General features: G+C 50.3%; 2 protein-coding genes across 2 annotated transcripts in view; both read right to left on the reverse strand.

The window, feature by feature from the left end:
- Positions 1 to 1,356: 1,356 nt before the first annotated feature.
- ripk4 (receptor-interacting serine-threonine kinase 4) lies at positions 1,357 to 8,878 on the reverse strand. Its single transcript, XM_068744592.1, has 8 exons — positions 8,691 to 8,878; positions 6,450 to 6,741; positions 5,685 to 5,833; positions 5,530 to 5,579; positions 3,951 to 4,109; positions 3,416 to 3,531; positions 2,781 to 3,021; positions 1,357 to 2,691 (listed from the first exon to the last, which is right to left on the reverse strand). The coding sequence occupies exons 1-8, from the start codon at positions 8,876 to 8,878 to the stop codon at positions 1,436 to 1,438; spliced, it is 2,451 nt and encodes an 816-aa protein (XP_068600693.1). The 3' UTR covers positions 1,357 to 1,435.
- Positions 8,879 to 12,679: 3,801 nt separating this feature from the next.
- The window catches only part of LOC137900180 (PR domain zinc finger protein 15-like), a 5,827-nt gene continuing 3,970 nt past the window's right edge, over positions 12,680 to 14,536 (reverse strand). The window contains 5 exon segments of the mRNA XM_068744242.1: positions 12,680 to 13,537; positions 13,659 to 13,880; positions 13,998 to 14,078; positions 14,148 to 14,323; positions 14,397 to 14,480. Of these exon segments, the coding sequence (XP_068600343.1) occupies positions 13,028 to 13,537; positions 13,659 to 13,880; positions 13,998 to 14,078; positions 14,148 to 14,323; positions 14,397 to 14,480 (1,073 nt within the window). The 3' untranslated portion in view covers positions 12,680 to 13,027.

The following is a 14,536-nucleotide window of genomic DNA, read 5'->3' on the forward strand; positions in this document are numbered from 1 at the left end:
CAACAGGGCGCAACTGCAGGTACAACATCAACAGGCCGTTTCACTCATCTATCATCCGACTGCATGTGAGCCCCCTCGGGGCCAGTTCCCATGCTCCGTGGGGTCTGGAGCAGATACATAATCACAAGACAGTAGGCGAGGCTGCAGATGTAGACATGCAAACTCTGCCCGGACTTCAAGGCGGATCAGTCCAGCGCTGTCAGACGCTGAAACGAGAGAGCCTGCAGGAACACGACGTGCTTAAGCCTTTAAAACCACTTTCACTTGTCTGGAGAACAAGCGTGACTTTCATCGTCAGCGTTACATTTACATTTTAACACGTGTCGGCGACAACGAAGGGTTTAATCCAAAGTCGCATTCATTTACATTTCATGTGAGAAAATATACAATAATTTTGAGAAAATTAACAACAGTGTAGTGGAAAAAAAAAAAAAGATTTGGAAAACCTGTAACCCGTCATCTTTCCTTACCTTCAAAAGGTTTATTTTGCATCAAAAAGTCAATCAAAAATAAAATAATTCTATTTTGCACTATTGCCTGTGATTCCCACTCTCTGTGTACATATATATTGTTCCTTTAAGAGAGAGAATTTAGTTTTCGATTTGATTATGTTATGTGTGCCTTAAGCCGTGGGCCTTCTCACGATTTTATTATGTTTGCATAATGATAATAAAGTATCTTGAATCTTGAATAAGAAAAGAAAAAAGTATTTGGTCTTGCCATAGAGCACAGTAAATTAAAATCTAATTTCTGATGGGGGGGGCATTCAGCTCAGATGGTGTTGTATTTTAAGACCCTAGTCCCAGTCTTTTATTGCACGCCTCATATTTCATGTCTCCTCTCCAGCTCCTCCTAAAAGCCTAAAATACCCAAAGAAATATATTTTCTGACAATTTGGTTGGATAATAATAATAAGAAACCATAGAAACATAATAAAATGATTTAATGGATGATGCAGCACTGATATGTAACAGGTACAGAACACTGACATTTGTTGTTTTTTTGTTTTTTTTTAATTCAACGGCTCTGATGATCTACAGAATTGACCCGACGAGGCTCGTGAGCAAAGAGCGTACTCCATAAAATATCACTGACAGGCATACCAGCTGCAGTACAGTAGAGTGAAAGGTAATAACAGGCTTCCTCATCGGAATACACAACATGTGCTTGTTAAGTAAAAATAAATGTGCTTCAGTAAAAGAACAAAACTGTTTACAAGTTTTGTCTACATACATATAGTGTACATATTTACATCAAACCTTTATATGACCGTGAGGAAAATACCTACAGCGGCGAAAGGGCTTTGAGTCCGAACGGCCCCGGGTCTGGAATGACCCCCCCCCCCCCCTCCCTTTGAGGCACCGGTTGAGTATAAAAAAAACTCAAAGACATAAAAAGGCAGTTCTGTACAGAGTCATTAAGATCCTTACTGCCGTTAGCAGGGCGCCGAGGCGCAATGCGAGCTGGCTGGTTGCGAAAAGTCTCGGTTGTTGTGCTCCGTCAGTTTGAGTATGACGACTCTCCTGGAGAGCCGCCTCTCCGGCGGCGGCGCCGCAAGCTGCTCGGCGACTGGTTGCGCTGAACGGTTATCAACCAAGTCCGTGCAGTTCTGCGGCAGCAGCAACAAAGTGCTGACGTTGGAGTGCCCGCCCCGCACCGCCAGGTGCAGCGGGGTCATGCCCTGCTCGTCTGACATGGCGGCGGCGTCCGGGCAGTGAAGGAGGAGCTCTTTGAGGACCTCGCCGTGTCCATGCTCTGCTGCCAGGTGGCAGGGGGTGTGCAGGGCCTCGTTGCATCTATAGGGATCTGCCCCCTCTTCTACCAGCATCTTGACCGTGGCCAGGTGGCCTTGCTGGGAGGCAAGATGGAGAGGGGTGAGCCCATGGGCGTTCCGGGCGTGGATGTCCGCTTTGTGTTTGATCAAAAGGCGGGAGGTGCTGGTGTGTCCCGTTTGCGCCGCCACGTGCAGAGGCGTGTGTAACCCGGAAGATACGACGTGAATATCTGCTCCCAGTTCAATCAAGATCCGGGCCACTCTGTACTGCCCCCTCTGGGAGGCCAGATGCAGCGGCGTTCGGCCATCTGTCGTCTGGCCGTCCACGTTGGCGCCGGCTTGTTTTACGAGCAGCTTCACGATGCCCAGGTGCCCTTGCCAAGAGGCCAAATGGAGCGCCGTCCAGTCTTCCTTGCCCTTGACTTGAACGTCGGCGCCGCGGCTCAGCAGAACCCGGATGACGTTCTCCTGGCCGTGCTGACATGCAACGTGAGCTGGCGTGCGTCCTTGGCCATCTATCTCATTGATGCTTGCACCCCGGTCCAACAGCAGGCGGGTGATGGCCTCATCCCCATTCTGGGCCGCCCAGTGCAACGCCGTGTACTGGTCTTCATCCTTGGCATTGACATTGGTGCCGCGTCGACCAAGCAGAAGCTCCGCCAGGGGCTTCAGGTGCTTCTCCGTGGCCAGATGCAAGGGGGTGGAGCCATGAGCATTTGCCAGGTTGGGATTGGCATTGTTCAGGAGCAAGAACTTGACGGCCTCGTCGTTAGCAAAGGCGACGGCGTGGTGGAGCAAACCGTCTCCTCCTTCGAGGAGCAGATCTACATCTTGAGGTTGCAGGATCTTCATCAACTTGGCAGTGTCTTTCGTCCTGATGGCTTCGCACAATTTCCGTCTCTGGACGTCAGCGGAATCTGGGCCATGTGGAAGAAAAGGAAGGGCTTGAGCCAAGTAACCACCTAAAGTCCATGAGCAATATAGAGGTAGCTTCAGGAACACTTACCACATGTGTTCTCTTTCTCAAAAGAAAGTGTGATGGAGTCTTGGGAGGAAAAGGCTGAATCCGCCGAGGAGATGCCAGACAGTCTCTTGCAAGTGTTTTCTTTGCTGTGGCAGCTATCCTCCTTCACCCGATCGAAGCTCCTCGAGATCCCAGAATCCACCTGGCTCAACAACTCTGACAAGCTGTGATCTTTCTCCGGCAGCATAGCCGACTTCGGACGCACCAGTTTGTCGTCTTTAACCTGCAATCAACACATTTGGACGAGCTGATCTAATCACACTGTACATTCCATGACACAAACACTCAGCTATGCAGACGCAGTGAATATCACGGACAAGACAAAGACGGTCGAACAATCCCATCAGTCGGCATTCCTGTTCGCTGATGCAACAATGTATGACTTTAAAAGTCAAAGCTGTTTCTGAAGAAATAAGCCTTTCCATTTCCTGGAACGATAGTTACACATTAATGAAAGACGTGTGGACTTGAGGAGCCGAGGAAAGAAAGTAAATATGAGGGAAATGAAAGTTCACGTGACTTCAGGAATCTTTTAGCGCACAAAACAAGTGACACCAGCGAGGCAGCGAGCTTTCTTGCGTACGTAAAGACGACAATCTAGTGTTGCCATGCAATACCTGGTCGCTTGTGAGCGGCTTCGGGGAGGTGGGCAGCGGCTCCGACGCCGATAACGTCGGCGTCTTTGGTTCTTCTTGAGGCTTACAGCACAGCTCCTCGACTTCAGATGTGATTTCTGTAAGGATGAGAAGTTCCAGGTCAGGATGTGGGAATGACAGGATGAGACGATGGTTACAATGAAGGAGTAAGGAGAGAACGCAACAATGACCTTGAACCAGCAAGTCACTGTCCTTAGGCGTACAGGTGATTTCGCCTACGGATGACCCTCCACCCAGACCCCTAGTCACTGTATCCAAACTGCTGGAACTAAGACTTGCACATCGCAGAAGCTTTTTAAATCCCACTGCAGAGAAAGCGCTCTCCTCGCACAAGAGGAACCTCGAGCAATGAAAGGCTACGTCGGTTGGTTGAGCCCACGAGCCAGGGCAACACGGTCAAAGTCTTTTTGAATGCCCATTAGAGGCGTCAGCTGCGTGAGCAACATTGATTGACGGGCTGACAGGAGAGAAAGAGGCTACCGTTTGCCCATCTTACCCTGGAAGCTGGGTCTGGCCGCAGGGTCCGTGGTCCAGCAGCGCACCATGATGGCCAGGAATCCTGCACAGGCTGCGGGTCGATAGCGTGGCACAGCGCCCAGGTCTGGACGTACCCCCTTCACCACCTTCACCATGATCTGAAGGATGCTGTTGTCTCCTGGAGGTAAAGCAAGCAAAGACTTATGTTTGTCTCGCATGAACAAACGTCCTCTAACCTCAGATTCAACCTTCAAGGATTGCCTCGATCTGGATGAATTAGATTCCGCACAAACACTGTGCGGAACGTCCTGCAGCATGACAGCATGACTTAAGGTGCTTTTAGGCCAGTGTCTGTATACAAATGCCTTATCACAATCTTCTGGTGTACTCAGATAAGGCGTGTGCGGCCATTTCCACCAGGGCATCGGGAAATGGGATCGGTCTCGCCGATTATTCAGGACAAACAGCTCGGGGACTTAATCACAGGTCCTTTACTTCCTTATTGCGGCCTTTATAACCCTTTACAAGCGGAAGAGGATAGAGAGACGGCAACGAGGCCACTCCTGGCTTTCATTTTTCTTCTGTCTGGGGTAACGTGGGCGGTGCCAGTGCAAAGCTGGAGACCCTTATCGAACACTGGTCCTCCTGCTGGGCAGTGACGCGACACCTGATACGCCTGGGAAAAAATGACACGCTATACGCCAGCCTAGCCTCGTTCAATCACCTGTGCTAGAATCCACTGGGTAAACACAGAAAACACACACACACACACACACACACACGAGTAGTGCAACATTTGTGTTCACGTCTGCCTTTCCTGGGGATTGTAAAACCCTAGTCTTTCCATTTAAATTAATTTAGAGTACAGAGGGATAAAAATAGGTATTTATGGGAAGTCTAAATTTGAGATAAGATAAAGTAAATGTTTACTAAGTAAAAAGCACGAGGAAAACTCATTTGTATAAAATGGGGATTGCGGTTCAGGATGATCAATACCGGAAACCAAATAGCTGCAAAATAGATGAAATTCCAATCAACCTCACTTGTACTTTGGTTTAGTGCTAATTAGCAAATGTTAGCATGTCGACATGCTAAACCATCATGACAAAAGTCAACTTCATGTTTACAATAAAAATAGGTTGCGTTCAAGACAGCGGTACACGATGTGATCCCAATTTGGGAATTTCTGACCTTTGGAAAATATGCATCTTTGGATCCTTTGGTGCGTGTGACCATAGCAACAGCTAACGAGCTTCATATCAGCAAAGCTGGAGTGAGGTATTGAGGTTTCATGCGTTGCTTCAGATCCCAATGCAAAAAGCCAGGATGGCAGCAGTTTGAAAACAATAAATAAAGTTTACAATATTACATTTTGTTTAAATCACGTTTTACTGAGCTGGAGTTCGTATCTATAAATTTCCTGATGTCCCATGAATGCAGCATCACTGTAGCTAACGTGTGCATGTTGGTATTTAAAGTCAGGCTTCATGGACAGACTGCCATGACTACAAGACACATCGAAAACATTTATTTTTTGCAAGAAATGGTTCCCCCCCATCAGTCCATCGATTAGTTCCAGACGCCGGCTGTAAGCTCACCTTGGTAGGGCTTCTTCTGTGTGAGAACCCCCCAGATGACGATGGAGAAACTGGATTAGAGGCACAAACAACATTAATAAGACATTGTCAAGATGAAACTGACTTTGTTGACTTTTTGTCAACACATTCAAACTGCGACAAAAGGAAGTCTCCACCTGTATACGTCATGCTTGGTGTCCGACACTCTGTCCTTCTCAATGATGCATTCCGGCGGCAGGTAGGCGATGGTGCCGCAGAAGCCGTCCCTGCTCATGTCGTCGCCCCTTGACAGGCCGTTCCACCGGGCCAGGCCGAAATCAGATATCTGAGGTGGGGAGAGATCAGATAAAAGCTCCGAGCGGGGAAACCTTACAGCATTTCTCAGAAACCTCTGACACCGATGACTAACTTCGCCCGCCGAGTGTGACAGGCTGCTATTCTCTTATTATTTGCACATGGCGGCGTGATGAGGGCATCGCAGCCATGTCCCAGCCTGCAGGAGAGCATTGAGGAGCGCGCACACACACACACACACACACACACACAGTGGGAGATTCAACAGGAGAATGAATCCTGTCTGAACAGGCCCGGGTGAGGTGTTTACGTCCAGGCATTAAAGTCAGAGGTTCCCACCCATCGCTCCCAGGACAGGTGCCTTGAGGTTTGACAGAGGCTGAGCGACATGCGTCTGCCCAGGGTGAATGCAGGGCTGTCAGCGTTAACACGGGTCAAAGGGGGCAGAACCAGCCCACCTTCCCAAGAGACTAAAACGGCGACGCTCAGTTGGGTACAAATCAAAAGATCTTAGGGTTTTCTTCAGGTCAAATTATTTCTCTAAACTGCTACGAAAACATGAAATCCTCAGGCTAGAATTTATTTGTGTGTGCAGATATCCATGAGAAAACAAAGCGTCATTAAGGATGATGCGACGAACTGCCTACCTTGACATGGTAGTGCGCGTCCAGCAGGATGTTGGCTGGCTTCAGGTCCAGGTGGAGCAGCGGCGGGCTCATACAGTGCAGGAAGTTCATGCCCACCGCGGCCTCGTGGATGATGCGGAAGCGGAGCTCCCAGGGAAGGGGCTCGTTGGCCAGCAGGGTCTCCAGGGAGCCGGTCTCCATGTACTCCATGACGAGGCCCTGAGGGTTCTCACAGATCCCGTACACGGGCAGGATGTAGCGGAACTTGGCCGCCTCCATCTTCTTGGCCTCCTCGAGCAGCTCTAAACGCTCCCTAAGATTAAAATATAGATTATATATATAATATATGTTACCTTTTGTCACTAAATAACGCTAAGAACCAACATAAAGACACGCATCGCTAATGCTGACGTAGCGACGCTTTGCTTCCCCCCCAACGCCATCCGAACTGTCCGGAGGTGCGTTTAGGGCCTTGCAGCTCAGCCCATAATGCATTCACACCGAGCTCCTGTTCTTTGTTGCTCAACCTTTGCTCGGCGCCTTTTATCAGGCCGCTGCTCCTGCTACATACCTCAAACACAAAGTTCTGTGCAGGTCAGTCATGACCTCAGGGAACAATCGACTGCAAAGGCTGCTTTAAAAAAACAAAACATGCCTAAATGAGGACCGCTGAGAGAGATAAAAAGGTACAGTCAGGCAAGCTGGACTAGGAATTCTGCCCCCCCCCATTCATAAAATTAGATTAGGTTCACAGAGGAGAGTCTATTATGAACAGAACCTATCGGGTTACTAAGACAGTAATGGGAGCTCGTCTTTAATTCTTCGTAATGGTCAGCACAAGTGGAGGAGGCGCAAGCCTTCCGACCTGATGGGCTGGAATAATCACCATGTGGGAGAAAGGGGGGAGGGGGGGGGGGGGTGATCCTTCACCTCCTCCAAAGTACTCTCCGGCTGCTCCTCAGAGCCAGACAATGTCCCTGCGTTCTGCACGGAGGCCCCGGCAGGACCGGTTCTACGGCTCCTTTTATTGTCAGTGCCACACAGCGGCAAGCCTGCGAACCCAGGCAAGACAAAGGCGGCTTTGATCGCTGCTGCCGCTTCGTGTCACGGGGGGGTCAGCCCGAGCGCTGGATGCGTACTCGCCAGATGTTTGGGGGTGATAGCGTCTCAGCAGATACTCCGAGTCGCACGGCAAGTTCTGGGAGGACGTCGGCACTCTTTGCTTTGTCAGGGCTGACACCCTTCCTGTTTATTTGGCATGTTTTGTTGTTGATGTGACCGGATTAGAGGCCGCAGATTGTAATCTGATTAAGTGATGGGTTTAAGATGTCAATCACATGATTGTTTTGTTTTTTTTAAACAACAAAAGGGGCTCGACTGTTCATGAATTAAAGATCAGGACATGAGAAGGAGTTTCCCTTTTTTTGGGGTCATATTGGCATTCCGGTGTCAGAATTCCCTGATCCCGGGATGTGTGCGTTTGTTCCCAGACAAATGGAAACTTCCACTCAGCGGCAGGTTACTGTGCTGCCGAAGGGGTCGGGACGGCGAGCACACGCGTGACAGCTGACACCCACGCACACACGGTCGTTTACAAGCCCCATGCTGCTATGATTGATGATCATTCACCGGTATGCAAATAAGTGAAGGGGCGGGGCGGGGTGTGGGTGTGTGTTGGGGGGGGGGGTGTTGCGTAATCTCTCGTGCCAGATGAAAAGACCACCTCGCTATGGATTGAAATGCAAACGTGTTGAGATTGAGATCAGCCCTTCCCTGAGGCAGACGCATGAAAACGAGGGGAGGCAGCAGTGAGTGGTTCATTTTGGGGTCCGGTGGAGGCAGGTCAACAGACTTGACCCTGGGCTGCGGGGGCTTCCTTGACCTCTGGAGACGAATCAACGAGTCAAAGAGTCATCGCTGCCTCTTGTTTGCTGCTCAGGAACATTTAATTCTCTCCCCCCCAAGTCTGGCAGCAAATGAGTCACAAACAAACCCCGGAGTTCACCTCTCAAGGTCTGGGAAGCAGCAAGTCACGTCTCACAAGCACAGTCATGATCAGAGTGTCTGTCTGCCTGTTTGTCAGGCAGGCAGGCAGACAGACAGGCAGACAAATAACAAACCTAACAGACTCGGCAGCCAGAGATAGATCCGTAGCTCTGGCACACGAGCCAGACTTCCACAGGCTGACAGACATTCTCACGCTCCTTCGAGTCGACTCACAGGGCAGAGTTAACTCACAGGACTCACGTGGCTGGAACTTACTTCTCATCCATGTGAAGGCAGGGTGGGCACTTGACAGCCAGCCATGTTTTCCACTGTACATGCCGGACTTTGTACACTTGTCCAAATCCACCTGCGCCGATGTTTCCCCAGCTGCCAAACTCAGAGCAATCAAAGGTCCTGAGCAGTCCCATCTTCCCATGAGGAGAATCTGGGACGTCCATATCCATGTTGAGAGTCCCAGCAGCTGGGAGACCTGCTTCTCTATTCGGCTCCAAGGAACAATCTGGACGAGTGAACACACACACACACACACACACTCACTCACATCGACCTGCCTGCGTGTGAGCTCTTCCTTGTTTTTTTTTTTCCCTCCCCCTTGTCAAGATCAGTGAAGCCCCTCCCTCTCTTCAGGTGAAAGAAGGGGTTGGGCCTGCCGCTCTGACATCACTTCCTGGTTTCGAAACTCAGCTATGCAAACAAGGCAGGTCGCAGGGTCACAGGGCACAATGCAGCCAGCGTGTCTGTCGACGGCTGTTTCCCTGCATACCCATGCGTGCTGATGATGATGATGATGAATATATTTATTAGATAGAATATTAGAGTACAAGTACGGTCACACAGTAGCATGTATTACAGTACAAATACAGTCAAACATCCTGTCTAAGAGGAGCATTTCAAAAAAGCCCTTGCGGTCTTGTTTCCGTTGAAAGTCCTTCGTACATAAATCATCCACAATTAACAATACAAATAAAAATAAAACCAATATTCAATAACTCAATTGATGCAACGTAACATTAGAAAAACAAAAATAAAATGATTTTACACCACCGATGCAAACTAACAATTAATCTAAAATAAATTACACCACTGATGCAAAATGACAATGAATGACAATAAATTAATAAATTACAAAGACACTTAATATGTGCAACGTAGGTGGACAAAAAAGGGAGGGGGGGTTTGATCCAGAGAGAGTCGTGATGACTATCTCCGTTTCTGCCCCCCTAAAAGGTGTATTTTTAGGGCCGTTTTGAAGGAGGCCAAAGAGGTGCATGTTTTGAGGGCGGGAGTCAAACCGTTCCACCCTTGGGGGGCAGTATTATAAAAACATGATTTACCCATGTTGGTCCTATAGGAGGGGGTAATCAGGTTGTTGTTGCTCCGGTTTCTGTCTTAAAGGAGGGAATTTCAGAAACACACCTTTGTGCCAGTGTAGAACATCATATAAATAAAGAACCTGAGGTTAAAAAGAGGGGGGTGGGTGGGGGGGGTTAACAATAGGTGGATTATTGTGTGGATTCACAAGTCCCGATTAGGGTTATCAACAGAAAAGCTTCCATGGAGCTGACGGGGAAAAGGCCTTTTGCTGATGAAGACGTCGTGTGTCTTGAACGCATCACGGCGGCAGACCGTAAATGATTATAGCTTATCTTATCTCGCCAGAGCTGCACGCCGGCCTATCGCAGGCTTCTCACAGGCCGACTGAAATGTAAACGACTCAAATTGCAAAATGACATCCTGACCGTCAAATAGATCCCAATCGTGGAATAATGCAAGCGAGGAAGGGGATGCAGCATCGTTCCAAGAGGACCGCCCCAGAAACCGTCGCCTCGGGGACTGGACAAAGATTTCTGAAGGCCGTTTCATCACCTGCTTCCATCCCTGACGCCAGATAAACGTTTCACGTACATTTGTTCAGAACTCTGTGAGAGCTGCCCTCCGGCTCCTCGCCATGTTCATGTAAATGAAATAAGTCACAGATGCCGCTGTGTGTGCGTGAACCTCAACCAATCAGGATAGAGTTGTATCTGAGTTGGAATACGAGCCATCATTTCGTTTTCAGCGTATTTCACAATAAACATTTTTAAAAAAAGCCTTTGCCTGGCAAAAAAAAAAAAGAGTGGAAGGATTCCTTATTCATCCCATTTAAAGGGTTCTTCCTTTCCCCATGCCTCCCTCTCATTTTCCTCAATCCTGTTTACTCTCTTCTGTCCCCTCAAAGTCCCACTTCTTCTGCGCTAACCTATTTCCCTGCAGACACTTCTGCACTTCCTGGTTCCACCACCAGGTCTCCTTCATCTCCTTTCCTCCCAGAAGACACACCCAATCCTCTCCTACCTGTCTCCCTGATCGCCTTAGCTGTTGTATTCCAGTCTTCTGGAAGCCTCTCTTGCCCCCCCCCCCCCCCCCCCAAAAAAAAAACCCCTTCCCTGAAAGCCCCACAACGCTCGTCATTCTTTAAATAAAAGAGAATACATTTATTCTTGATTCTTGATTCTTGATTCTTAAATACAATAAATAATGTTCAATGTATCAACGCACACATTTAACCCTCTTATCATTTGTATTACGCCGACACGCGAAGCTAACACTTATTTAACTGTTGTTTGATTTCCTGGCTCGTAACGTAACCCGGGCTGATATTCTCGCCCTTCTCCACCCTGTTCTCCAGACTCCCTGAGGAACCTGGAGGACGAGGCGGGACGATGACGAGCAGACAGGGAGGACAAAGGCCGGATATTCAGCCTGCTGTCCCTGCAGGAATGAGTTTCTTCCTCTCTGACTCAACTAAATGAATACGTTTATTAATAATATTAATTAGCACATTTTGAGGAAAATCAACCCCATTTTTTATTTCTGTGGTATTTCCATCCATCAGATGAACTCCTCTCCCATGAGTCGAAGCTGTGTGCGGTGGAATGGAGGTCGAGCTGCCTCCAATATTTATTCTGTTTGCGCGGCAGACGACAAATAAACCAAAATGGTTCTCGGAAGATGTTGCCTCATTCTTTTAAAAATAGATCGAGGTCAGAGTTGTGACATCTCCAGGCTGACTCAAAGGCCACGAGATCTCTCAGCGTCACAACTTCCTCTGGGGGCGTGGCCTACATTAACAACACACTGGCGGCAACAAGAAGACGGGACGTCTGTGAAACATGGCCCGACGAGTTAAGCGCCGCGAAAGCGGAAAGAAACGAACGCAATCAGGGAGAGAGGGAAGCGGATCATTACTTCCTCCCCGTCGGCATCTTTGTTTTATTGCGGTCAGACGAGACGTGGCCATATTTGGGCGAGGCGGTTCCTTATGACCATAACTCCATCCTGATTGGATGTGACTGAGTACACAGAGGCCTGTCAATCACGAGGTAGCCACGCCCCATAGGGTACCCCCCGTGTAATATTTTCACATTTAATAAATTAAATAATTACATTTGTTGCAGGAGGCGTTATGGAAGGAGACCATGAATAAAAGAAAAAGAGAAAAAACACCGAGAAAACTCCGGGGTACAGACGGCTGGGTGGTTTTTGTCGCCGCGGGTTCGATTCCTGCTCTGTACGTCATCACTCCGTCGCAGGTCTTCCGGTCCGTTGTTGGTAAATGTCCCAGAATTAAGAAATCAACCAAGCCGTTGGAGTCTCCCCCTGGCGGCCATCAGAGGGCATCACACCTCCGGCTGATGAGGATGAAATGATCTATTTTTCATCTGCTTCACTGATGATTGACAATATATATATGATAATTCTGATTTATATATAAATATATATATATAAATCAGAATTATCATATATATAGTTTTTTTTCTTTGAAATAAAATCAGCCTCAGTAACTTTGAGATTATCTGTAGCTATGTATGTAGCAATTATAATTCACACAGAGCAGAACCAAATGTTTCCTGGCACTTCATAGGTCAAGCTGCTAAAGTACTTAAAGGTTAAAATACCACAATTCAGGTGCTTTCTGTCACATAAAGATTGTCAGGCTGCTGTGCGAAATTGAGAACGATCCCAAAGAAGTAGTTTCTACTTATATTCACTAAGTACAAGGCGGCTGCACACGCTGATCACCTGCCACTAAACTAAGGCGTCGCCGGTTGGTTATGTGATTCGATGCAGGACAGACGTTCTGTGCCGTCGTCACTGCTGACTAAGAATCAGACACAAACGCTTGAAATGAGGATTTTCTTTAAAAATACAAAGTACAAAAACTCTTCCAGGACCCCCCCCCCCCGGCCAATACAACTCACCGACAATTACAGTTCATGACATTTAAAACATGGATGTTCGCCCTCCTCTGCACCGGTTACTGACTCCCCCCCCGGGTCCAAACGCCATTTTCCCAGCAGCAGTTTGAACTTGAACCATTTCTTAAGGCATCTTCAGCTTGGTAACGTTGCTTTGGTTTGAAACGTTCGTCTTCCAGAGGAGGGACAGCCAGCAGGACTCGGTGGACCTTCTCTCTCTCTCCATTTTAAAATATCGATTCAGCCACTTTTCCCCCCCGTCTGGATAAATAAAATCAGTCGTTCTTCCGCTCCGTCGGGGGCCGGCGAGGGAAACGTTCGTACCGACGTCTGTGAGGGAGGTGGCCAGCACCTCTAGTAGCTGAACATCTGCTGCGTGGACCCGCCCTGCTGCTGGGGGGTCGGGGGCTGGTTCTGGGTGGGCTCCTGGTTCTGGGCCTCCTGAGCCGCCGCCGCCACCGGGCCGCCCTCGGCGGCAGCGACGGGCCTCCAGGCTAGAGTCGGCGCCTCCATCTGGTGGCCCATGGGGTTCACTAGCGTGGTGACGTTGATAAAGTGGGCGACGGACTGGGGCGCCGTGCCGCCGCCGCCGCCGCCGGGGCCCGCCGTCTCGGGGAGGAGTTCAGCCGCCCGGTTGTGAAGCATGGCGGCGCCGCTGACGGTGTCGAACGTGACGGTGAGGATGGAGTTGTCTAAGGTGAGGGGCCGGTCGCCGGCGGTCAGGTGGCCCACGGCGACCGGCTGCAGGCTGGTGAACTGCGTGGGGGCGTGGCCGGTGATGGGCGTGACGGTGATGTTGGTCAGCCCCATCGAGCCGTTGGGCGAGGAGGCGGAGGGGGCGCCGGCGTCGGCGAGGACCACCACCTGGGCATGTCAGAGGAAGCTGCTTGACTTGACTGCGTCCCGTTGCGACGGTGAAACCGGAACGCCGGTGAAACCGGAACGCCGCTGAAACCGGACCGCCGGTGAAACGTTCCCTCGCTACCTGCTGGATGCTCTGCACGGCGGAGCTGGTCTCCGTCTCGTCGCCGACGATGACGGCGCTGAATTCCTCCATCACGTGGCTCCTCGGCTCGGCGAAGTCGGCGTACTCGTCGGACTCGGACGGTTCCGGCTCGGCCTGGAGCCGCTGCTTCTTCTTGGGGTGGCGGCCGGGCCGGCCGGGCCGCTCCGGCGCCGCCCCGTCTTTATCCAGAGTCAGAGACGGCTGGAGAGGAAAGCGACGCAGATCATCAGAAGAGATGTTACCCAGAATGCAATGCCAATATGGAAAGGTGAATGCTCAGACAGCCCAGCCGATTGGTAACCGCGGCTGCGTTCAAACCTGCACGATGCTAATGGACGAACTATTGAGCGCCGCCGTTTCCTGAAGATCCTCGAACTCGTCTATCCTCACCGACACCACCTGGGGGCGTAAAGGAGAGCGCCTCAGCCTCGCCAGCCTGGCGTCCCCCCCCCCCCCCCCCAGACTCACCTCGGGGTGCTTGCGGCGCAGGTGCCGGTGCATGGAGGCGCGGGTGGACACCTTGGTCCCGCAGAGCTGACACGACTGGGCCTCGACCTTCTCGTGCGTCAGGTGGACGTGCTTCTGCAGCATGTACTCCGTCAGGTACTTCTTATCGCAGGTGGCGCACGTCCACGTCTTGCCCACTGCGGCGGCGGGGGGGGGGTCAGTGCATTGTGCGAAGCTAAGGTGCTAACGACGCTACCCCGGACGCCAGACCTGTGTGGATGAGTTTGTGCGTCTCCAGCGTCGTCCTCTCGCTGAAGGTCTTTCCACACAACTCGCACATGAAGTCCTTCATGCCTGGGGGGGGGGGCAGAGACAGAGCAGCTCAGACGCTAACGTCTCCACGCCGGCGC

The sequence above is a fragment of the Brachionichthys hirsutus genome, chromosome 10 (genome assembly GCF_040956055.1).
Source record: "Brachionichthys hirsutus isolate HB-005 chromosome 10, CSIRO-AGI_Bhir_v1, whole genome shotgun sequence".
Classification (NCBI taxonomy): domain Eukaryota; kingdom Metazoa; phylum Chordata; class Actinopteri; order Lophiiformes; family Brachionichthyidae; genus Brachionichthys; species Brachionichthys hirsutus.

Bases quoted from the DNA above. Each gene is read 5' to 3' on its own strand.
- ripk4 (XM_068744592.1), bottom strand. From the start codon at position 8,878: ATGGATATGGACGTCCCAGATTCTCCTCATGGGAAGATGGGACTGCTC. The intron at 5,580-5,684 runs GTGGAGACTTCC...CCTCTAATCCAG, and splicing joins ACCAAGCATGACGTATACAG to TTTCTCCATCGTCATCTGGG. The intron at 3,532-3,950 runs GTAAGATGGGCA...TCATCCTTACAG, and splicing joins GGCCAGACCCAGCTTCCAGG to AAATCACATCTGAAGTCGAG.